Below are 24,911 nucleotides of genomic sequence, written 5' to 3' on the forward strand. Positions count from 1 at the left end.
GGGGGGGGGGGGGGGGGGGGGGGGGGGGGGGGGGGGGGGGGGGGGAGCCGCGGGGCCCGGGCCGCGTCAGGGGCGTTGTGGCTGTCATTGGCCGAGCTGGTAGATGGGCTCCTCCCCCCACTCACCCACCCTCGTTTGAGTCCCAGTTGTGGGGTCTGTTCTTGGCTGGCACTTAGGGCATTCACTTCCATAGCACTGAGGGAAATGCAGGTCATTCCTCTGTATGGGGTGAGCGGTGGAATCACACGGGCATGCAAGCGTTTCTTGCATACTACCTTTGCAGGACCTACCCAGTTTGGGGCTAGTCCGCCAGTCTCTGGGTACTTAGGTTAAAACCTCCTTGTGAAATTAAATCTTGAGGATGTTGGGGGGTAAGAAGCAGGATGTTGGCGTGGTGGTAGTGGTGAACTTACTGGCTAGGGTATCATGAAACCAGGCATTGCACAGGGAAACCAGTACCCAGGTTCTGGGTCCTGCCGTCATCAGATTAACTGGCTCTGTGACTTTCATCAGTCCTTTAACCTCCCTGGGCCAGTTTTCTCACGCATGAGATAAGGAAGGCGAACCAACAGATCCCCTTCCAGATAACTTTTTTTTCAGCCCCTGAATGTTGTTCTTTATTGAAGTTGCAGTTGCAGTCCTAGGAACTCACCATGCAAGTTCATCTCTTGCGTTGAGCAGACCTACTTAGGGTACGAATCTAGGCGGGAATAGAATGTTGAAAGCATCTTCCCAGCTCACTGAAGAGCAACCTACACATCACCTGCAACTTAGACAAAGGGCAAACACCTAAATGCCAAGAACCTTGAGTTAAGATCAGCCTCTTGCACAGTCACTGTTGGATGCTCATCATTGTGTGTATTGTTATTATAAGCAGGCAGCGTAAGAGGCCGGGGTCGAGGTGCGGCCGGCAACAGAGCCCCAGGGCCCAGGGGTTCCTACCTCGGGGGATATTCAGCTGGCCGTGGTATATATAGCCGATATCATGAAGGGAAAGGAAAGCAGCAAGAAAAAGGATATGAACTCGTACCGAATTTGGAAATCTCTGCCGTCAATCCAGTTGCCATTAAACCTGGTACAGGTCAGTATGAACCAGAGATAGAATGCATCCATTCAGCTAAAACCCCAGTGCTCTCTTTGAAGTGACCCCAAGATGTCCTCGGGCTCTTTCATTTGCACCTGCGTTCCTCTTCCAACAGGCAGCCAAAGGTTAGGCAAAGACTGTGGCCTCCTGGGCCCTCTTTTCTAGAACTTGAGGGGATGGTCCAGCTCTGATCATATTCAAGTCAAACTTTCCAGTAGTGGGTTTGATGCCACCAGTTGTTAGGCTGTTTCTCAAGCTGTGACCCAGTAGGCAGAGTTGGAGTGGTGGGGAGGGGCGGAGGAAGACAATGGAAGAATGGGAGGCTCTTCTGTACCTTCTTTGAGCTCAAGCTGTCTTCTCTCTCCTCGACCCTATTGCTACACCAGCAGTCAGTGGCCGGAGGATACAGCTGATCGCCGGTTCTGACAGTTGGTGGAAAGGGTAGAAAATTCCCCTTAGGGGGCACAAAACACAAATGTCCCTTGTCGTGGTCTTGGAACAAACCAGAACACCTGGGAACAAGGCAGCGGTGAAAGTTTTTGCAGCTGCTCATTTCCTAGATTCTGATTTCCAGCACTCCTCTCTGCCCCTCTCGCTGGATCACTAGATTGGGGGTAGGGACACTCAAGTAATTCAAGCCAGAAACCTTGAACGTTGCGTTCACCTCCAGGCCCCACAAACCAGTTTGCCAGCGTTAATAGTGCCCATTGGTCACCTAACACGAGTCCGGTCTTCTTTCTGATCCTAACTTGAGAGGAACTCCATGAAGAGAGCATCGTGGTACCAGCTCCCTATTAGCACACATCACACAGGCATCCAAACGGGGAAAATTCCTTCGTGGACAGGCAGAGCGATCCTCCTCCAGCCCTCTTCCCGGTTTCAGGGAGGGCAGATCGAAGAGCTCTTGGAGAGAATCTTCCCTTTGAAGCTCAGCTACTCTGATTTTCTTCTAGTTGAGGATTGCGCACTCCGTCCCCTAGCTAAGAGATTCAAGGAATCTGCATTTGGGGCATAGGTTTGCGTTGCCACATAGGGCTTAAAAAGCCTTTTCCCGGTAGAGCTTCCTTTTGATAATCCAGTGATAATTTTTTTTTTCCTGTGAAAAAATGTAAATTCTCAGTCAGGTGACTCCTTACGCTGGATTTCCTTATAAATGCCGTTGACACCATAAGCAGTGTTAAACTGATCATGTGTCTCTCTGTAATGCCATAAAACAGAGCCTGGATGTGGGAGTTGTCACTTCTACTTGTTGGAAAAGGGACTCCTGTTGGCAAGTTGCAATAGTTGAAGATTTAACTAGAGAAAAGAACTCTTAAACCATCTTTAAGCGTATAGTCGTGTCGTGGGGCCTGACGTAGAAATTCCTATGGGCTGATAGCCAAAACAATCCAGAGGTCCTCAGTATAGCCCCAGTGTAGCTTAAACTCCTAATTGCCTCAGGTCCCCATCCCCTTGGCCTCTGTTTCTAATGCATCCAGAAAATTAGAACTTCTAGTGAAGTATCTGGCCACAAGACCATATGATTGAAAAGGCCGGTGAGGGATTTTGTTAAGGTTTTAGGTCCATTTTATTGAAAGGCCATACCATTGTTGAGCCTGCAATCATTTGTTTCTTCACCTCACATCGAGTTAGCTTGTAGTAGAGTAAATATACCTACAGTTGTAGGAAAAAACATAAATGAAAGCCCACTCTGTGTATGCATTTTATAGTCTTGCTTACCCTTCAACACATGCCCACATACCACATACTCACAGACTCCCCCAAAACCAGGGCTAGAATTTTTTCCTTGTTATCTCTTTCTGTCATATGTGGGCATTCATTAACTGCTATCTGTTTGAGCCCCTGGTTAAAATAGAATCCCTTGAGTAATGTTTGAGCCCCTGGTTAAAGTAGAATCCCTTGGACTTTACTCACGGAAACACATCTTTGAGTTGGCAGGGCCCATCCTAAAACCAGTCACTCTGCTGCTTCGCTACTGAGTGGACATTAGAAAATGAGGGAACTTGCCATTTTTTATTAAGTATTTTTCCTTGAATCAGTAATGCTGAAATCTGAAACACAGAGTGGGGAAGGCGTGCACAGACCTCTGACTTCCCCAGAAGGAAACCCTCCCCAGAACCTGCTTCTTAAAATGTGAAAGGGAAAGGGTGGCGGGTCTGGTAATGAGCCAGGTGAGTGATGAGGGCCGGCAGGCTCACTCCCGCTCGCACCTGGTGGGCCTCGAGCCTCTGATCTCACTTCTCACTCTGAGCCTCCCCTCTCAGTCAGAAGGCCCTTTCCTGTGCTGTGGGAACAGCAAGAGTGGGATTCAAGATGAGATTTCTCTGTAGCAGCAGAGGAAAAATATTGGTGCAGACACCTAACTCTGGACATCTTTCCGTGAGCATCTGTTGGGAGACTCCATCTGTACCCATGTGGTTCCTTTTGTGGGTTGAGCAGGGCTCGGGGGACGTACCTCCCAGCTCCCCTCTCTTCCTCCTGGGTAGCGCCTTGGTACCTGGACTGAGGGAGCATCAGTTAGCCAGGGAGGCCCGTGACTGCCACACTTGGCTTTGAAAAATAGCAAGAAAGCGACGGGTCTTCCTGGGGGACTTTCAAGTGATGTGCGTTTCCCTGTGCCTTCTCTTGCAGTGGCCATCCCTGCCATTGGGGCCCAGTATTCCATGTTTCAGGCAGCGCCAGCCCCTAAGATGATCGAAGACGGCAAAATCCACACAATGGAGCACATGATCAGCCCCATCGCCGTGCAGCCAGACCCAGCCGCCGCCGCCGCCGTCATTCCTGCCGTGTCAACGCCGCCCCCATTCCAGGTAGAGTGCTTGCTGGGGTCCTCGACATCCGACATCCGTGTGGGAGGCCTCCCTTTATCGTGGATTCATTTCCCCGTCGGCAGGAGACTTCGCTGTGTGCCTAGCTCTCTGATGAAGCATGGGATGGGGTGACAGGAAAAATGGGTCCTGTAAATCATGCCAGGACAGAAAAGTTTCAAATAATAATTGTACTACCCTAATGTCATCACTCTATGAAAGATGGGAAGCCATTCGCAAAAATGACACATGTAATTCTTCACAGTGTCATGATATTGTACATATGTTTTTTTTTTTATGACCGCTGGATAATTTTTAACTCAATGTTCTTACTGTCAAGCGGCTGACTCCCAAAGTCCAGGGAGATCGCTCACATTTTCACATTCCAAATTGCAGTTCGAGGAAGATTCTTTTTTTTTTTTTTAAGTTCTCTCAGGGCGCCTGGGTGACTCAGTCGGTTAAGCTTCTGACTCTTGATTTTGGCTCAGGGTTGTGAGATCGCGCCCCACATCAGGCTCTGTGCTCAGGGCAGAGTCTGCTTGAGATTCTGTCTCCCTCTGCCCCTCCCCACCCCGAGATCTTTCTCACTCTCTCTCTCTCTCTCTCAAATAAATAAGTGAATCTTTTAAAAAAAAAATAATAATAAAGTTCTCTCCCCCCCAACCTGTGTATGAATATTTCAGTATGTATATCCATATACAGGTATATAAGAGTGTGCGTGGAGAGAGAACTATCTGTAGAGATATAGCTATACAAAACTTCACAAAATCTGCCCTTAATCCTCTCCTCTAAGCAGACCCAGCCATTCCCATTCCTCCTCCTCCCAGTCCAGTCTTACCGTGCCAGCCTCCTTCCCCACCTTTGCTCACAGCTTCTCTACTGTGTGGTGTCCAGTCTTGTGACTTCTGTAGAATCTTTCCCATCCACCCGAGCCTTGGAAATCCTGTCTCCTGGATGTCTCGTCACCCACGTTTCATGAAACTCCTCTAGACTGAGAGTTACATCTTATGTTTTCTTTTTATCATCAGTGCATAACACATAGGGAACATTCGTCCAAACAAAACCAAACAAAACAACAGAATCTTGTTAGAGCTACTTTTTGTGAGGCGGTGAATCTCAAATACCTTTTCAGTCAACAAAGATACTCAGGCCTGGGGTCTCTTCCCTAACTGGATTAGAATTATCCAGAGAATATGTTTACAAAACAGATTCTTAGACTCAAACCCCAGAAGATTCCCACTGGGCAGATCTCAGCTGGGGTTCTAGAATCCACGTTTGGTATCGGCTCCTCGGTGAGGCCGGCTGGTGAGCCGCCCCACAGGAGTGCGGTCGCTTTTGCCTTCTCCGTGCACAGTCTTGACTGCGCCAGTCAGAAATGGTCACGCCAGTTGAAGTATATTCATCTATCAGTGGGTCATCAAGTATTCCTTAAGACTGGACTTCTAAAGCCAGAAAAAGGAATCGGTTGTAAATGACTCACACTCTAAAATGGCAACTGAGGGTAGCTGCTACTTGTGGACTGACTAATAAATATCTGCAGTAACCTCCAAACAATAGTTAGTGGAATTCTGGTAACAATTGCGGATTTCTCTTTACTAAGAAACTCATGCACTTTTGTCCTTGGTGCGTAGTGTCCCAAATTCCAGTTCTCATACTCACGCTGTTGCGGTCTTTTATCAGTCTCCACTCAGTTTTGCCATCAGGGTCTCTGTTCAGAGTCTTTGCTTATGAATTTGTTCAGTAGACAGTCATTATTAGTTGATTCCGGTGGAGATTTTCTTCCCCCTGTTCTTCAACATACCCTGCGGAATGCCTGGAGCTACTTACTTTTGAACTCGGGCATGACTTCTTTGAGTATGTGTGGCCTTGGTGCTCATCCACCAGTCTCAGTTCTCTGCATCCTCCCTCTGAGTTCTTTGACCCTGGGCTCTCTGAATGTCTGGCTCTCTGCCCCGACTCCTGTGTTCTCTGCCAAATTGCAGCAGAAGGAGCATTAAGCACTACTGATTGGTGAGTAGAACACTTTTCCAAATGGAGCCACACTAGAAATCCATTCCCAGCATTACTTCCAGAACCTTCCTGTGGAACACCTTCAGTCATACTCCTCTGTCTTGCACGTGCTCAGGGATGTTCCTGCTTAGCCATTTTATATCCTCAATTTCATAAAGGCTTTGTAAGTAATTTAAGAAAATGTTTACTGGCATAGACTTTTTTTTTTATTTATTTCTCAAAGTGTTCTCAATCTTTACAAATCTGTGGTATAAGTAGAGCAGGGATCGCCATTCCCCTTGGTGAGGTCTTTTCCTCAACTCTCTCCTCCCCCAACTCCCCATGCTCAACCCTTCCAAGCCTAGGTGTTGAGCTGGACCATAGCACATGGAAAGGTTTCTCTCGGATGTCCTCTTCCCTGCAATTTCATCCCTCTGTGCACTTGTCACTAAATATATGTCCACCCATTTGGAAAAGATTGCTTGTATCTTGCTGTAAGGCACCATCTTCCCCCTTCTGAAGTTTCTTTTTTTTTTCCTTCCCCTTCTGAAGTTTCTCTCTTGCCAATGAGTTATTCGTTGTTTCAGTGTTGTAGGAGACGAAATAAGATAGGGCTAAAAGTGCAGGCTCCAGAGTCACACATTTCATTGCTTAAGAGCTGTGTCACCTTGTGCAGGTCATTTAACACATCCAAACCGCTCCGTATAATCATAGTACCAGCTTCATTGGTGGTTGTGATGATTCCATAACTCATACAAATAAGACACTTAGAATAGTGCCTGGCAGACCACAGTCCCTCGGTTGTTATTATCATTTAGTAGAATTACTATTTTGGTTACAATGGAAAAAATGGCTCTTAGGTGGTGACTTTTCCTTTGAATGTAATTTTGTGACTCTCCTTTGCAAATTTTGTAAACGAATGATAGCTAATTCCCTTGCAAAAATCCAGGAAGAACTCATTTTTAAAAATTGAATTCTCCATTTCATATATCCTGAATTGCTTACTTTGACGATGTGTGAAGACATGGAGGCCATAGCGACGTTTACTGCAGGGTATTCTGAGGAACGCAAAGCGCGCTAGGTATTTTGTTAAGTGCGTGTTTTATTTTACCACAAATCCCCCTTTCCAGAACTGGCTCCAGAGCAAACCCTTTGGGAAATACTGAACCACAGGCTTCACTCTTTACACCTATTTGCTTGGAAAACGTAGCATGTTAGGCTTTCAAGTAGAGACGAGCAAGTGGCAGGGACTCTGATGGAGCCCACTGTGGCATCTGCCATGAGGCAGCTGTAGGGAGCTTGCCTTTCCCTACTTCCTTCTCCTATGGAAACTCCTCCTCATCCTTCAAGACCCAGTTCAAATGTCTCTGCTTCCACGATGCTTCCTCCAGCTTCCCAAGTGAGTTGGTTCCTTTTCTGAGCCTCTACACCCATCTGTACAGTTGACCCTTGAACAACACAAGGGTTAGGTGTGTCCCCCCCATGCAGTTGTAAATAAATCCATATAAAACTTTTGACTCCGCCACCAACTTAACTACTGACAGCCTACTGTTGTCCGGAAGGTTTACTGAGAACATAAACAGTCGATGAAACATATATTCTGTATGTTGCATGGATTATATACTGTATTCTTACAGGAGAGTAAGCTAAAGAAAAGAAAATGGGTGAGAAAATCATAAGCGAGAGGAAGCACATACTTAGCGGAAAAAATCCACATAGAAGTGGACCCACTCAGTTCAAACCCGTGTTGTTCAAGGGTCAACTGTATATATCGTGGGTGTCATACCTTAGGTGGGAGATGGTTGAAATCATCAGTCACACTTACTGAAAATTGTGGTCACCGGGTTTTTAGGTCACAGCTTAAAAAGCTGTGCCTACGGAGATCCCTGCACTGGCTTCCGTAACATTGTCACTGTCTGTTGTCCCCTCCCGTTTTTGCAGCGCCATGTTCCTTCAGTTAAATAAGAGTTGAGGCGGCTGGCGTGTATTTTAGGGACCATATTTTGAATTACGGTGAGATCAACTGAGCAAAGGGTAGATTCTCCGCTCCCCTTTCTAGCTGCCTCTGGGGCATGGGCGGCTGGAAAGGAATGGCAAGATAGACGACTCCAGCGTATTTAAACTTTCCCTGAGCTTGGCGGTTCCGTCACTTTGACCAGTTGAACTCCAAGGAGCCTTGAGACGCAACTCCAGCTTACCTTAATGGCCCTTACACCAGTTACTGATTTTGCCCGTCCGCCTCCCCGCCCCGAGAATGAAAACCTTTGCCTTCACCTGTTCCTGCGGCGCGCCCCGGGGAACGGGAAGAGTGAAGGGAGCCGGGCCCGCGGGGGTTGACTCCGCGGGCCGGGCAGCGCCGCGCGGTCGGTAAGGAGCCTTTCCGTGTCTCGCCCCCAGGGCCGCCCGATCACCCCAGTGTACACGGTGGCTCCGAACGTTCAGAGAATTCCCGCCGCTGGGATCTACGGGGCCAGTTACGTGCCGTTCGCTGCTCCGGCCACCACCACGATCGCCACACTACAGAAGAATGCGGCCGCCGCCGTGTACGGAGGCTACGCGGGCTACATACCTCAGGCCTTCCCCGCCGCTGCTATCCAGGTGCCCATCCACGACATCTACCAGACGTACTGACACTGGTGAGTTGAGTGGAGGCAGACGGCGAACTACCCCGAAGGAACATTGTACTATTTATGAAGAAAGAACGCGTGGGATTAGCACACTCACGAAACCTGCAAGTGAAGAATGTTATCCAGTATCGCCCTGAAAGATTTTATATTCATGAAGTTTCCACTGGTTGTTTTGTTTTTCTTTTTTGGAAAAAAGACTGTTTTCGACTTAGCCCTTGTTCGTACATTTCTAAGAGACTCGCACCGGTTCGTGCCTTAATACCATCTCTCAAAAATTTGTATGCCATAGTACGTTTGTATAGAGGTTTTTTTGTTTTTGTATTTTTAAGGATATATTTTCAGTATGAAGGTTATTTTCTTAACTTCTACACTCCAGAGATTTCTATTTTGTAGTACCTTCGATAATATATCAACTATATATTGAAAAGCACGTTTGAGCAGCTAGGGACCTGTTTTGAAAAATAGATTCAATATTTAAAGATACAAACAGTAGTGCTTTAAAATACTACATAAAATGTTATTTTAAAAGTTATACTAGAAAGTGCAATTTCAAAGTGAGTGAAATCTCTATTTCAGCTGCATTAAGGGTTGATGGTGTTACCACGTGTTAAGATGACAGTTCTATTTTTTTTTTTTTTTTGAAAGAAAGTAAACACTCGATCTCTCTTTAAGCCCACATTGAAAAGACTTGTCACACTTCTAAGTCCACACACTGTAAGGCTCTCACCTGCCACCATTACCCTGTTTCCCCGCTCCTTCTCCATGTGTCTTGCCCTCCCCACGCCCCTACTCATTCCTTCCTTCCTTCCTATCCCCAGCCCCACCTCCAAGTTTGGCAAGTCTAGGGCAAATGAATTCCTCTGACAGAACTTTGATGGCTTTTATACTTCTTCCTGGGTTTTTGTGGGGGTTTCCTGTTTTGTTGTGGGTTTTTCTTTTTGTCTTGGTTGGAGAGGTATTTTCAATAGCAGACTATGCATAAGCACAAGATTTTAGTAGTTTCCATAAGACATTTTTGCATAGCTATTTAATGTCTCATATAAAACCTTACTTCCTTTTCTAATGCTTTTATTTTATTTGTTTTTGAAGTATGAGTTTGTAGAGACAGTGAATGTTGTTGTCGGCAAGGCCCCCAGAGACTCTTGTCGCAGAAAGTTATGCTTCTAGCTGCCTTATCATGTTTCAGTGCACATTGTCTGTGGTCGTCAAGGGTATGGGAAATACTGTGTTTATTGAGCAGGGCTTTCCTCTGTTGCTGTGCACGTGGTAGGTGAGCTGACTTGGGGCGTGCACACCCAGGAGGAGGAGGAGAGACCTGTAGAAGTTAAAAGATAGCTTGTAAATAATTTCCTAATGCTGGTTTTTAGTTGTTTAATGTTGCGGAAGTTCTTGGTATATAGTTTAATGCAGAGTGAAACCATTTTATTTCAATGTTATTAAAAAGTTTTGTTTATTATTAGGAAGTAAATGTATTGTTGCAGTGTTGTGCCTGTTTCAAGGCTTTTGTTTAGCAGAGTGAATGTAAAATACAGTAAAATGTTAAGATTGTCATCTGCTTTATGAAATACATCAACTTGGAACTTTTTTTTAAAGGCTCCATCAAGGAATTGAGGTGTGCAATAGGTAGCAAGGACACAGTTGTGTGTTTATGTCACATTAGAGATCTATAAAATCTGTCCACTCACTGAATTTTTGCTAATGGCTGAATTCTTATTTATGGATTAAGAATAGGAGCATGCCTTTAGCAAGTATTTTAGTTTTGTTTTAAATTTTAAATTAAGAGATTCCCAAATGCCTTTTCCCTCCCCCTCATCTTAGGGTGGGATGAATTTTTTATATATAAGCAATATTTATTTAACTATTCTATAAAATTATTGAGTGCCTGCAAAGGCCTTTAAACATTTCTAACATTTCTTTCCATCATTCTTAAATGACATGAAATAATCGTGCAATGTTCCTGATGATGTACCCAGCAAGCTGCATCCAAACTCGAATCTGTTGGAATGAGTAATCCAACCAAATGCAATTTGGATCAGATCCTCATCCCTTGACTTGGTGTGAAAGAACTCCTTCCAATGAAGGATTGTCACAGAGTTCACTGGATGAGACTCTGACCTAGCAGTCTTACTGTATTTTACATATGCCTGTAAATTATTTGCAAAATAATAATAATAATGAAAAGAAAAAAAATTGATATCTTAACATGGCAACTACCAAACTACCTTAAAAACAGATATCGGTGAGCCTCCTCTTTATGGTCTGTTTCTGTTTCAAAACCATTTCACATACACTACTGAGGTAAGTTTATAACTTGAAATGTGAACTTTTTTTTTAAGGGTTAAGAACAAACTAAATGTTAAAAAAAAAAAGCTTTAGTGTTCTTTGTTTTCAAACATTGCTAGTAGTTTAGTTATCTTTAGTTGCTTTGTATTTGAAAAGCTTTTAAGTTTATTTAGATCTTTCTCCATTTACAATACATTCTTAGGATGTATGTAGTAAATAAAGCTTTCTTTAAAGCAGTTTCAAGACCTTATTTTAAATTGTGTTTTCTTTATACTGATTTTTTTTTCCTAACAAAATTAGAGAAACCCTTACAGTATGGAAGAAGCAACTACTTCAGTATTTTCAGCCAGAGAAACCAGCAAGTTACTATCATGTTTTTGGCTTGGAATTACATTGAAGATGGGTTATATAGTAAAAATTGTGCATTATCAGTTTCATCAAACTTGAGCTTAGGTGGTTGAAGGTTAAGCACCCAAATTCTGCTCAACATCTGGACTGGAATAGGATGTGGCTAAGTCTGTCATTGCTGTCAGTCCTGATGTTTATGTTTATGATCCCAAGAGCTCCACACTCAGACCTCTAAATGGAGGCAGTTGATGTGACATTGAGTTTGTTTGGTGATCTTGTGAACATGCTGGGTGACCTGAAGGTCCATCACTGCATTCAGAAACCAAAGCCTTGTGTCCCTCATTTTCACAGTGCACGGCAAGGTTAGCAGGACACTTCCTCTCTTCTCTCTAGAGAGCATCACTAACTTCAGACATTGTCCATTGGCAAAGCCAATCAGATGGTTCAAGGGCAGGTGATAGGTTGTCAATAGAATTACTTCTAAAAAACTTGCCCCACATGGCTTTACCATTGATTAAGAATTTTACCTTTTAGTCTTGAGCGGTCTGGGTTACGGCCTTCTCACATTTCTGGGAATGGTAACTTCTTGCTTCCTCTTAAAAAGATAAAGCCCTTTTTTAGAGGCAGGAGGGACCAGCAAACATCCCAAGATGACAGATCATTAGGCAATATTTTCAAGGGCAACAAGATCTGCCGGTTTCTTTTTGTTCTAAGAGAAGAGTACAGATGCTCTTCAAATTGCAGAATCACAGAGTTTGATCTCATTAGAAAAAGAATAATCGTACAAAATGTGTATCACACCTCTACTAGGTGCTGGGGTTGGTTCTGTGTGCTTCTAGCAACCACAGCATGAATAAGCCCACAAAATCGTGCACGAGTAGAGCTTACATTCCGGTGGGAGAACACAGACAGATTGAGCAGATAAACAGCCTGGTGGGTAGGGAGAAATGCTATGATGACGTGACTCATTGGGCTCCTTGGCTTCCATAATCTCATGTGGACCTCACAGTAACTCAGTGAAGTAAGCAGTGTAACTGGCCAAGGTCACACAGCTGGTAAGGACCTGGACTGAAATCTGTGCTCAGATTCCAGTCTCGGATTCTTGCTACCAGTACACTGACCCTGGAAGTGGATAAAACCAGTCATGCCAACAGCCCACCTCAGAGACCAGAGAGAGAAAAGCAGAGCTGCTCTGCAAGTGCACTTTTCCATTGGATTCTAAAATGGTTCCGCATGTGGCCCCTTTCCTTGGATGAGACCTGAAGGCCAAATGGCTGAAAATGCCTCTTCTCAGCCTACAAGACCTCGCAGCTCTACGTAGAGCTGCTAAAAATGTCCACGCTGGGAGATCTAAGGAATTCTATCTACAAGGCTGTGCCAGAGATGGTAGAGAAAGCTAAAGAACTTCATAGGAAGTCAACTATACCCTTCTGATTCTTCACTAGAATAGGTGCCCCACTTTTTTATTCTGAAAATATCTGTCATGACAATATACATAAGCAGTTATTTAGTTGAAAGTCAGAACAGTTAGAAAACAAAGCTCTGGTTTTGTTTTCTAGTGAAGGATAATCCCGTGACAGTCCAACATTCACTGGATGCTGTTACATGGCATGCACTGTGTGTGGTGTGTTTTGTCAGCTATAATTGACCTTCCTGGCTTATTAAAACTCTGTTTTAAGGATATTAGGGTGCTTGGCTATTGAACAGAAATATATAGAGAATATTACCTCAATTATTACCTTACAAATCTTCTGGGCACTCAGCTTCTACCAGAGTTGGGTTTTTGTTTTTTCTTTTTTAACATGAAATGTGACATTTTGGCATGGCTGTTTTGATGAAATGACATTTTGACACCATGACCCTTAAAAAAAAAAAACACACATCTTCAGCTTTTATAAAAACGATTGGGCAGGGGCGCCTGGGTGGCTCAGTTGGTTAAGCGACTGCCTTTGGCTCAGGTCACGATCCTGGAGTCCCGGGATCGAGTCCCACATCGGGCTCCCTGCTCGGCGGGGAGTCTGCTTCTCCCTCTGCCCTCTTCCCTCTCGTGCTCTCTGTCTCTCATTCTCTCTCTCAAATAAATAAATAAAATCTTTAAAAAAAAAAAAAACCAAAACGATTGGGTAGGCTGATACAGACGTACTCACTTTATCCTTGCCCTACCGCTTTCTTGACACATTCCCCATCTCTGACCACCCAAGGTCAAGGGCAGGATTAGGCTTCAGTACAAAATGAGGTTCAGGAGACCTCCACAAAGTGTTTTGCTTCAATTTCAAGTTCTAAGCTGTTGGACTGGATACAGCCTTTTCTTTCTCCTCTTTTCCCTTTTCAGTGATCCCTTTCTAGATAGTCATTATTCCTCTGTCTCCTAACTTCTCACACCAATATACCTGGAAAAAATCTGGTTGCCCAAAGACTTGCCTCTGTGGACAAAGCCTCGTGGAACAAGGCTGGGTTTGTAGTCCATCTCCCTGGGCGTTAAAACCCCAGCTTTGCTGCTTACCAGACATGTGACTTCAGAAAAGACGCCTTGCCTCTCTGAGTACCAGTTTCTTAACTGGTAAAATACATAATAATAATCCAGACCGCACAAGGTTATTGTGTAAATCAGATGAATTAATGAACCTGGTATGTTGTAGGCACTCAAGAAACACATTTCCTTTCCCTTCCCCTGTAGTGTGAATGCATTCTGCTATATTAACTCTATTAAGCCTTTCTGTTTTATACCCTTTTGATTCCTTTTTGTTTTCATTGGTTCAGTAAACATTTATTGAATGCCAACTGTGTGCCAGGACAGCATGAGGCATTGGAGAGACAACAATCAACAAAATTGACCCTCTGCCCTCCAGAAACTCCCAGGTGTGATAAGATAGTGTTGCAAGTGCTATGAAGTGGGAGGGGGCAGCCCCTGCGGGCTTGGGCAGGGGGTTAAGAAGGACTGGGGGCAAGAAGTCGCATCTGAGCAAAGATCTACAGAATGAATAGGAGTTAGGGCAGCTGAGCAGAGAGAAGAGGGAACAGGAAGTAGCCAGGTTTAGAAGAAAAAAAACCATGGAATTGGCAAGTACCCAGAACAAGCTGAGTATGGCTATCTCAGAGAAAGAGAAAGGGTGTGCAGTGAAGAAACTCGACCTTTGTCCCGTTCAACATTAAACAGGGTTCATGGGCCTGGGTTAGCTGTAGAAGGAAGAGATTTGGCCCCTAAAACAAGGTAGTGGGAAGAACCCTAAATCATTCTTCCTTAGGACTTTGAGTTCCAGAAAATGGCGGAGCCCTGCCTTTACTAAACTGCTGAGAATCCTAGCTTTCTCTCAGTCAACAGCATGGTGTATCTGAGCACTCCCCCTCGTGGGCAACTCCCCCTGTTTTGTCTTCCTGGTCCCAGATGATGCCCACCAACCTTAATCTCGTGGCGGAGAGTTTATAGGGTCAGCCAGGGCTCTTGGGGTTCCCCACCCCTTTCTTCCTTAGGTCCACTTTCCAGCCTCTGGAACCTTCCTCCCTTTCCTCTCGGAAATCAGACTATAGCTACATGTGCTGGCCAGGGTTTCCCCACTCTCCCCCTGGCAGCCCCACAGACACGCAGACTTCTCAGCAAAGGTGAGGGAGGCCTATAGTCCTCCACAGGACTGTGAAGGCAGAGCAGGGTTCCAAGGAAAATCTTCCAGGACTCACTGGCTTCCTTGGTGGGCTTATATTTTCCTGTGACTCTGTTCCACACAATTATACCCATAACCAAATGCAACACCAAACCCTGCATTTGCAAGAAATATGACCTTTCCTGAGCTAATTTTTAGCCATCCTTTCTTGGCTTGCTCTACTTTTGTTTGTCAAAAATTTTCATTAATGATTAACCAACCACGAGGCTTAAATAGGCCTTAGTCATTCTGAGGCAGGTAAGACAAGTTGCTGAAGTCCAGTTGTTTCTGAGATGACCTTGCTTAGAGCGCTGGGTCAAGACATTTTGAGCTTATGGTATTACGATAACACTGGGCCATGCCAGTTTGCTTGTTGCAGGGAATTTTTCTCTCTGTTTTCAGGACCTTTATTCTAAAGAGTGGTGGCACCAGGAAATGGTATTTCGGTCAGCCTCGCCCGCTTCACCCCAACCCTGATTCAAATATGGCCACTTGATACTTTCTCAATCTTACACAAAGTGCTAAGCAACTCCAGCTCCTGACAGGCCCTTAATCTCCCCTTTCCAAATAAGATGTGCCCCTAAGAGGAGAAATTCTGGAAATGTGGCTGAGTCTAAATGTGCTCTAGCATTTCTTGAAGGAAGCATTCAGAGCATAAGAGACGATAGAGAAAATAATCTATTTTGCATCATTTCCTGACACCCAAGTGCAAATATCCCTTGCTCTCTGTATTTCTTCTTATTCCTCATTGTCCTTATTCTTGGGAATAATGTTGAAGACTTAGAGGGTGATCATTCAGCAAGAGGTAAGAATAATTTAACAGTGTAATGAACTAACAGTAACTCCTATGCTGATTGAATGCTTACTATATGTCGTGTAGTTTACATGGATTAAAAAAAAACTTTATTAAAAATAATGTAGATCTAGAATTGTGCACATATCACATATATCTTGAAGAATGTTCAGAAACAGTATATCCATGTCACCAGCATCCAGATAAGAGACATGACCACCATGCCAGGAGCTTCCCTATGGCCCCATCCAGTCACTACCTCCTCCCCAAGGGTAACCACCGCTCTGACCTCTAATAGCATAGATTAGTTTCGCATGGGTCATTTTTCTCATACTTGAGATCACTGCTACTATTATCCCTTTTAGAGATAAAAAGCAAGGAGGCAGAGAGAGGTTTAATAACTTCCCCCAAGGTCGCATAGCTGGTAAGTGAAGAGCCTGAATTTGAACACAGATTATCTAACTCCGGAGTTGGGGACAAGGGTTTGTGTCTGTGTGAGTAGTCGGGGGTGGGTAATTATCATATACCCATTTTGTAAGGACTTAAAGTAATTTGTTTCTTCTAGAAGTTTATGCTGATCTCCTAACAGAGTCACTTCACCATAAAGGTCGCTGGAAAGGAGAGAATAAAAACCCAGCACACATGGTGGAGGATTGGGCGAGAAACCTTTAGAAGTTTCTGGGCCCTGGGGCATTGTCCTTCTTTTATTCCCCGTAGCTCCAAATCTCTTGCACTCTGGCGTCCCTTGTATCGAACTCTCAGGAAGGGAAGGAATTTTTCATTTTTCGTTTTCATTTTTCACTAAGGGCCAATCCCTTGTTCAAGAAACTGAGGAGTAAAGTTCTAATTTTGGCATTTAAGGCTATGCCCAGGAGGATAAAGAGAATAACTAAGGATCAGGAGGTCCTCCAACTGCCCATGAGCACGTACACAAAGGCAGCCCAGAAGGGAGCTCAGCCTAGGAAGTCTGAGTCGCCTGGGGCCAAATAATTAGACCCTTGGAGAGTTCATTGAATAATGTTAAGGACCAATGGCCCGCATATGAGACATACTGAATAAAATCCTAGAAAGACATGCCACTCAAGGGAACTTCTTTATTCTAAAACGGTGATCTTATCAGCTTCCCTTTGAATAGCATTTCACGTCCACAGAAGGCTGTCTTCAGCTCTACCTCACTTGAGCCTCAGGACAATCCTTAAGACAGTTACAAAAGACATTCTTCTCCTTGCTGTTCTCTTCATTCATTCATTTGTTTATTCAACAAATGTATTTTTGGGGTTTTTGGTTTTTGTTTTTTGGGTTTTTTTGAGCATCTGTTATGTGCCAGGCATTGTGGTGGGACCTAAAGAAACAATGGTGAGCCTTATCTCCATGTTATCAAGGAAGAAACTGAGGCCCAGAGAGGATACATGGCTTGCCCAAGGTGACAGTGACAGTTCAAATTAAATAATATGGCGTGACTGTGCGGTGCTAAAGACTTTAAACACAGCGTCTCACTAAGACCTCATGACAACTCTATGAGGCAGTTACCATTATTTTAAGTCCCATTTCATGAATGAACAAACTGAGGGGCCGAGGGAAGTTAAATGACTGCCAAGCCTTCACAGCTGTGGGTGGAAGAGCCGCCATTCACACCCTTGCTGGGTCGACTCGGGAAATGAGAGCATTTCGAAGGATAAGAGCTCTATGGTTCTGAGGGAGTCTGGAAAGTGACTTGGTTGGCTCAGCATCAGCCCTACATTTTGGATGCAACAGATACTTCAGTGCGTCTCTCGGAACAGCTTTTTCACCCAAATGTTAAATATGTCCATTCAAGAAGAACTTGGAATTTGAAGTTTTAAAGAACATACCACCATAGCTTGATGCTTTCATTTAAACACTCTGCCCTGAATAGAGCTAGGATATCCCACTGACGGAAGGGAGACTGAAGACTTCACTTCTGCTTTTCTGGAATGTTCCCCCTGGTATCTGAGAGTTTGTGTGCTTCTTTCCCCCCAAGGTTAATCTCACCATGGGGTAATCGCGTGAGGGAGTGTCTGGCTCCTTGTGTTCTGGGATTTCCCCAATAAGAGACAGCATCCCATCTTCTCTACGGAGCACCAGCAGTATCTAGTACCATGTTGTACGGACAACGGTGGCACAGACAGCCTCCTCGTGGGTCTCCCCGCCTCCGTTCCCTCTCCCTTTCCACCTTCCATTCACCCTCCACACCACAGCCAGAGTGATCTTCCTAAAATCAGACGTGAATGACACATCAAAAACCTTCAGTGGCATTGCCTTGTTGACTGTATGAAGTTCAGACACTAGCTTACAGCACACACGGCCCTCTATAATCTGGTCCCTGAGCATCCCTCTAGAATTATCTCCTGCCAGTCACACACAGGCAGAACTGATACTCAGACAATCTGTTCCAGTAGGGCCTTTCCAGCCATTTATCTCCGGTGGCCCCTCTGACTGACCGGAGGCCATGTTGGTGGCTGAAGATGTGGACGATGTTCCTTTCATCTGATTACCATTCTCTCCCCTTATAACAAACAATCTTCGTTCTTTTTAGAAGTTCTCTTCTCACCTCTGCATGTCCACCCAACAAACTTCCATTCATTCATTGAACATTTATTGAGCATCATTTATATAGTAAACATTGTGTGAGGCATTCAGGATAGAGAGCTGAAAGTCCTGCTCTCAAGAAAGTTCTGGTGCAGTGGGAGAACTGTTATGCTCATGGGGTACCAAGGAGGGACACTTAAGCCAGACTCAGGGTTCAGGGAACTATTCCTGGAGAGGGGAAACTCTGCTGGGTTCTGGAGGCTGAGAGGGGGCGGGAAGGACTTGTGATAAAGGGAGCCATGGGCCTGTAAACAGCATAAAAGAAGTAAAACCTAGGGCGCCTGGGTGGCTCAGTTGGTTAAGCGACTGCCTTCAGCTCAGGTCATGATCCTGGAGTCCCTGGATCGAGTCCCGCATCGGGCTCCCTGCTCGGCAGGGAGTCTGCTTCTCCCTCTGACCCTCCTCCCTCTCATGCTCTCTGTCTCAAATAAATAAATAAAATCTTAAAAAAAAAAAAAAAAGGAGTAAAACCTAAATAGGGGTGAGGCTGGTGATGTGACTTTGAAGAGAGAGGCTGCTGGTTTTGTGTGTGTGTGTGTGTGTGTTATGGGAGAGGTGCATGCAGAGCATGAATTGGCCATTCAGGAGTAAGAGTCCATCCTGAGCACAGTGGGGAATCAATAATTCATTTTCATCAAGGAAATGACTTGATCAGAATTGCACCTTAAAATGTTCTGGCCAGAGTATGGAGAATAGACAGGAAGGGAAGACTAAAAGGGAGGGAGATCGGTTCGGAGGCTATTGCAGGACACCGATGAGAGATGATAGTGGGCTGGACTAAGGCACTAGGAAATGGACTGGTGACAGAATGAACTCCAGGTGTTAAGTTAAAATCAATAAACTTTGGTGACTAGTTAGTGATGGGACAACGGGAAATAGAAAATAACTCCAAGTATCTGGCCTGGATAATTGGGTGGGTAGTGGTGCAGTTTTATGTAGCTAACATCACATAGCACTGTGTTAAGTACTTAACAGAAATTGGCCCATTTAATCCTCTTAACAACTCCATGAGATATTATTTTTCTTGTTGTTTTTAGGTTAGGGTCAGGGTTAGGGTATATGCTTGATATCCTGCAGTTCAGAGACCTCTCCAGAGAATAAAACCCTGGGCTTCTGCTGGAGTGAGAATAGACATGGCAGCCATTTACCCAGCTGAAGCAAGGAGGGGGCTGGGGCCTCTAAATACTCTTTAAATAGATATTCAATTCATCCTTCTGTTTTTTACATGAGATATTATTCTTACCCCATTTTGTAAACAAGGAACCTTAGTCATAGAGAGATTAAATAAGTTATCCAAGGTCACACAGACAGTAAGTGACAGAATCAGGATTTAGACTCAGACAATCTGACTACAGAATCTACAATCTTTTTTTTTTTTTTAAGATTTTATTTATTTATTTGACAGAGAGGGAGAGAGAGAGCACAAGCAGGGGGAGTGGCAGGCAGAGGGAGAGGGAGAAAGAAGCTCCCTGCTGAGCAGAGAGCCCAATGCGGGGCTCGATCCCAGGACCCCAGGATCATGACCTGAGCCGAAGGCAGATGCTGAACCGACTGAGCCACCCAGGTGCCCCAACACATTCTTTTTTTTTTTAATTTTTTAATTTTTTTTAAAGATTTTATTTATTTATTTGTTTGAGAGAGAGAGAAAGAGAGCATGTGGCGGGGGAAGGGGCAGAGGGAGAGGGAGAAAGAATCTCAAGCAGACTCCACTGCTGAGTGCAGAGCTTAACGTGGGGCTCAATCTCACAATCCTGAGATCACAACCTGAGTTGAAACCAAGAGTCAAATGCTTAACCAACTGCACCACCCAGTCACCACCAGAATCCACATTCTTTTTTTTTTTTTTTTAAGATTTTATTTATTTATTTGACAGAGAGAGACACAGTGAGAGAGGGAACACAAGCAGGGGGAGTGGGAGAGGGAGAAGCAGGCTTCCCGCTGAGCAGTGAGCCCCATGTGGGGCTCGATCCCAGGACCCCGGGATCATGACCTGAGCCGAAGGCAGACGCTTAACAACTGAGCCACCCAGGTGCCCCCAGAATCCACATTCTTAACCAGATCCCTGGATTGCAATTTACTCAACTGAAGAGTATAGAGGGAGTAGCACATTTGGTTAAGCACTTGACAAGCTCACTTTGGAGATGTACTGAACTTGAAACACCTGTAGAGAATCCAGGCCAAGTCCAGAAGGTAATTGGCTATATAAAAGTGGGTTAAAACTATGGGTTTTAAAAGGATGACCCTTTAATGAAATATTACCTCTGGAAAATTTCTTTTTTAAAAAATATTTTATTTATTTACTTGCGTGAGAGAGCACTCCAGAGGGTACAAGAGGTGGAGAGGGCTGCCCCTCGAGCAGGGAGCCTGATGTGGGGCTCCATCCCAGGACGCTGAGATCATGACCTGAGCCGAAGGCAGACACTTAACCGACTGAGCCACCCAGGCACCCCTACTTCTGGAAAATTTCAGTGGATGCATTTTTCATTTGCCTTAATCATGGTGTTCTGGGACTCCCCATACCTGGGATAATGGGATTCAGTGATTCAAAGAGTGAGAGACCAGCCAGGAGGTCAGTTTCTTTGCAGTCCTTTGAAAGACAAGAGTTTTGAAAGTCAGGTATTATCAAAAGAGAAGCAGAATTTCTGAATTGTGACAGCTCCCTTTTCAAGGGCCCGTTCTGTCAAGTCAGACTATTGAGCACTGTCATGACGGTTCAGCTGAGAGCCCATGGGTATCAGCCAATAGCCACTCTGATTGATCAGCATCCACTGTGATCTCTCAATTCTGTGTCATGCCTACCCAACACGGAGGAGGAGGAGGCAAAATGTAGGAGGGAGATTAGGAAATCAGTGGCAAAAGTTCCAGTCCAGAGTAAAAAAAAAACTTGGCAAAAGGATGAGCATGGATTTTTAAAATATTTTGGTGCAAGATGAGATAATCCAAAATCCATTCCGTTGTATGGATATACCACATTTTGTTTATCCATTCAATAGTTGATGGACATTTATATTGTTTCTCCTTTTTGGCTGTTATGAATAATGTTGCTATGAATATTCATGTACAAGTTTTTGTTTGAACACTTGTTTCAGTTCTTTTTTTTTTTTTTAAAGATTTTATTTATTTATTTGAGAGAGAGAATGAGAGGGGGGAGGGTCAGAGAGAGAGGCAGACTCCCTGCTGAGCAGGGAGCCTGACATGGGACTCGATCCCGGGACTCCAGGATCATGACCTGAGCCGAAGGCAGTCCCTTAACCAACTGAGTCACCCAGGCGCCCACTTGTTTCAGTTCTCCTGGGTATGTACCTACCTAAGAGTACAATTGCTACCTCATATAGAAATTCTGTTTAATTTTTGAGGAACCGCCAAACTGTTTTGCATAACAATTGCACCATTTCACGTTCCCACCAGCAATCTATGAGGGTTATAATTTCTCCATATCCTTGCCAATACTTTATCTTTCTTTCTTTTTATTATAGCCATCCTAGTGGATGTGAAGTGGTATCTCATTGAGGTTTTGAGTTGCATTTCCCTGATGACTAACGATGTTGAGAATGTTTTCATGTTTATTGACCATTTCTATATCTTCTTTGGAGAAATATGTATTCAAGTTCTTTACCTTAACAACTGAGCCACCCAGGCGCCCCTCTTTACTCATTTTTAATAGGGTTGTCTTTTTGTTGTTGAGTTGTAGAAGTTCTTTATAGATTCTGGATACCAAGCCCATTTCAAATATATGATTTGCAAATATTTTCTCACATTCTGTGGGTTATCTTTTCACTTTCTTGATGATGTGCTGTGATGAAAGTTTTTAGTTGCGATAAAGTCCAATTTATCTATTTTTTTCTTTTGTTGTTTGTGCTTTTGGTGTCATACCTAAGAATCCATTGCCAAATTTCCAAGATCATGAAGATTTTTTCTCTCTGATTTCTTCGGTGCTATCACCAAATGCAGAGTTGGGAGGAAAGTGTAATAATCTAGCATTTTTTTGGTATTTCCACCACACAGATAAAATAGGTGTAAATAACCTTATTCAGGTGTTGAGTATTTATTACCTTTTTATTTATTTATTAGGATTTTATTTATTTGTCAGAGAGAGTGCACACAAGCAGGGGGAGCAGCAGAGAGAGAGGGAGAAGCAGGCTCCCCGCTAAGCAAGGAGCCTGAGGCGGGGCTCGATCCCAGAACCCTGGGATCATGACCTGAACCAAAGGTAGACACTTAACTGACTGAGCCACCCGGGAGTCCCTATTTATTACCTTTTTAAATATAATTTATTTCATTATAAGTTTATATAATTTGATTTTTAATAATGGCTGTCTTTAGCAATTTGTTCACAAAATTCCTGAAAATTTAACAATTAGCTGTCGTGAGGGAGCACCAGCCAGCTCCAGCCTGGGCTGGAGACATGCTTTGAGCTAAGAGGACACATCTCTTGGCATAAACAAAAGAGCATGGGCAATGAGTTCAGATGGACCTCTCTCAGACTTACTTCTTGTGAGAATTTGGGCAAGCCACTGAATCTCAGTTTCTTCGTCAATAAATGAGATGGTAATATGAATCTTTCACGTTTGTGATAAAGCTTAGAGATGAATACGTAGAGTTTGATCCATAAGAATTGCTCAAAAATGGTAGTTTAATATTATTTTGCCATAGCTTTAAGCATAGCTTCAACTTTCCTTTGTACTCAGAGAGACACTTGAGAGTCCCCCAGGGTACAATGGGGAGTTCCCAAGTCCCGCATGAGGTATAGCTTTTGTGTGAGGACACAGATGCAAATAAATTTCACTCCTTATACACTTTGCAGGGGCAGAGCCTTGGAAATCTCGCCCCGGGCAGCTTGGGAGGAGGGGAAGCACAGTATCAGGCTCATGGCCACCCTAGAAATTAGAGAAGCAGATCATGATTATGTTGTGTCCCTCTAAGGCCTTCGTGGCTCCTCAAATATATTTCTGACAGACTGCTCAGAAGCTTGACAATTCTACCCTTTACCTTTCCAGTGTGTCACCTGAAGGGGTGCAAGGGGAGCAAGAGTTGGCCCTGCGCACATCAGAGGGATCAGCTTATCAACCAGCCTGGAGGGCAGAGAGTGGGGCCCCAGGGAAATGTCACTTTCTGGATCAGAGGGAGGGAGGACCGGGGCAAAGTTTCTGGCATAGAGGAAGGCTTTGCAGGAGGCTGTTGGGACACAAAGGAAGGAAAAGATACCAAGCCGTGGTGAGGGGGATGGGGCAAGAAGAGACGCAAAACCAGTCCCCACCTCCCAGAGCTGCATGGAGCCTCTGATTTCACACCACCCCGTGAGAAAGCTAACATCCTCTTTGCTTTTCTGTGCCCTCAACAGCAAGTGCCAGGGACACAGTTAAGCAGGAAGTCAGTGCACAGTGGATGGCGCCTGATCCACCTTCAACTCGTTTGTCAACATTTCACAGCCTCTTTGGAGAGGCCTGTGGAAAGATGAGCTGAGAAGTATAATCCTTTCGCCCCGGGGAGGCCAGGTGCTTTTCCCCCTCGTTACTGGCCACTTACGAAACAGCAGATGCAACCTGTCACCGTTTGGATATGGAAAATCCAGCATTCCGCCAGCCCCACCAGCAGGATTCTAATTCAGAGAATGGTGGCCAAGAGAGTGTCTGGAAACCTGGCTTTGTTGTGCTCAGCTAGGGGACCCTGAGCAAGTCACCTGGCTTCTCGAGTCTTCCTTATTCTTTCTGCCAATTAGAGGTAACAGAGGCTCCCTGGCAAGGTTTACATACCTCCAGTAAAATGCTTTGCCCAGTGGTAGGTAATGTCATGCACATTCAATAGATTGGAGCAATGGGTATTATTACTACTGCCTGTGTGATCTTGGGCGAATTATTTCATCTATTCGGGTCTTAGTTTCCTCATGTGTGTATTGTGGGTCTGATGATCTCGGAGGCATCTCAGGGTCTAGCATTCTATTATTCCACGACAAAGGTTCTTTGCCTGGGCTCTGGTAGGCAGGCCTATCTGCGGCAAGAGGTTAGGCCATTGGCTGGATGTTGCTGTTGCAATGCTCAGATAGCAAAGAATTGGAGAGCAGAGAAGACTTGTTTACCCTTCCCCTTGAACAGAGTTTTAAGGCTCTGGGACAAGAGCTACTTGGGCTGTTTCTCTAACCACAGGATTAGGAACGGGGACAGGGTGCTAGGCAGCGGGATGTATTTAAAAGATCACCCTTAAAATGCTGCCAAGAGGCGGGATTAGATGTGATCTCTGGCCGAGCTCATGGCAGACATGTCAACATTTGCCTGGGGTTCCAGCAACATCTCTTTGGATTCTACCCCCAAAACAGGTGGTGACAGAGTGGGGATGAGACAACTCTACATTTTCAGAATAAAATTCCCCCTCTGAACTCCGGATGAATGAGGCAAAGCCATCCTTTTCTGAATGGGGCCCAGTGAATAATTATAATTAAGTGAGAGAGAGAGAGATGGGTGGACGAAGTCAAAGCTGTGTCTCTGGGTTGGGGGGGATGAAGGGGTAGGTTGAAGGACAGTGGAACCCTATCAATGCTTTTTGCTCCACCTAGTATTTTGAGTTGTCTTAGGCACATAATGGGATAAAGATTGATGACCTTGGTCGCAGAGCAGAGAGACAGGCTTCTTTTTCTCAGACCTGGGTCCTTAGGGCAGGAGGCTAAGGATTTCAGGCTGACTTATTCCTGGAATATCTTAGGTCAACCCTATCTCCATAAAAAAGAAAACACAAGAAAGA

At 44.6% G+C, this 24,911-nt stretch overlaps 1 protein-coding gene across 2 annotated transcripts in view; it reads left to right on the plus strand.

Moving 5' to 3' along the window:
- Positions 1–11,039, plus strand: part of RBM47 (RNA binding motif protein 47) — a 156,902-nt gene extending 145,863 nt beyond the window's left edge. The window contains exons 4-6 of one of the 2 annotated variants that reach the window (XM_035005089.1): positions 875–1,081; positions 3,716–3,894; positions 8,278–11,039. In XM_035005089.1, coding sequence (XP_034860980.1) covers positions 875–1,081; positions 3,716–3,894; positions 8,278–8,511 — 620 coding nt within the window. In that variant the 3' untranslated portion in view covers positions 8,512–11,039. The remainder of the gene's footprint in view (positions 1–874; positions 1,082–3,715; positions 3,895–8,277) is intronic. The other variant, XM_035005090.1, reaches the window with a different exon arrangement.
- Positions 11,040–24,911: the final 13,872 nt, after the last annotated feature.

This window comes from Mirounga leonina, unplaced genomic scaffold, assembly GCF_011800145.1.
Source record: "Mirounga leonina isolate KUSES-001 unplaced genomic scaffold, KU_Mleo_1.0 Mir_129, whole genome shotgun sequence".
NCBI lineage: Eukaryota > Metazoa > Chordata > Mammalia > Carnivora > Phocidae > Mirounga > Mirounga leonina.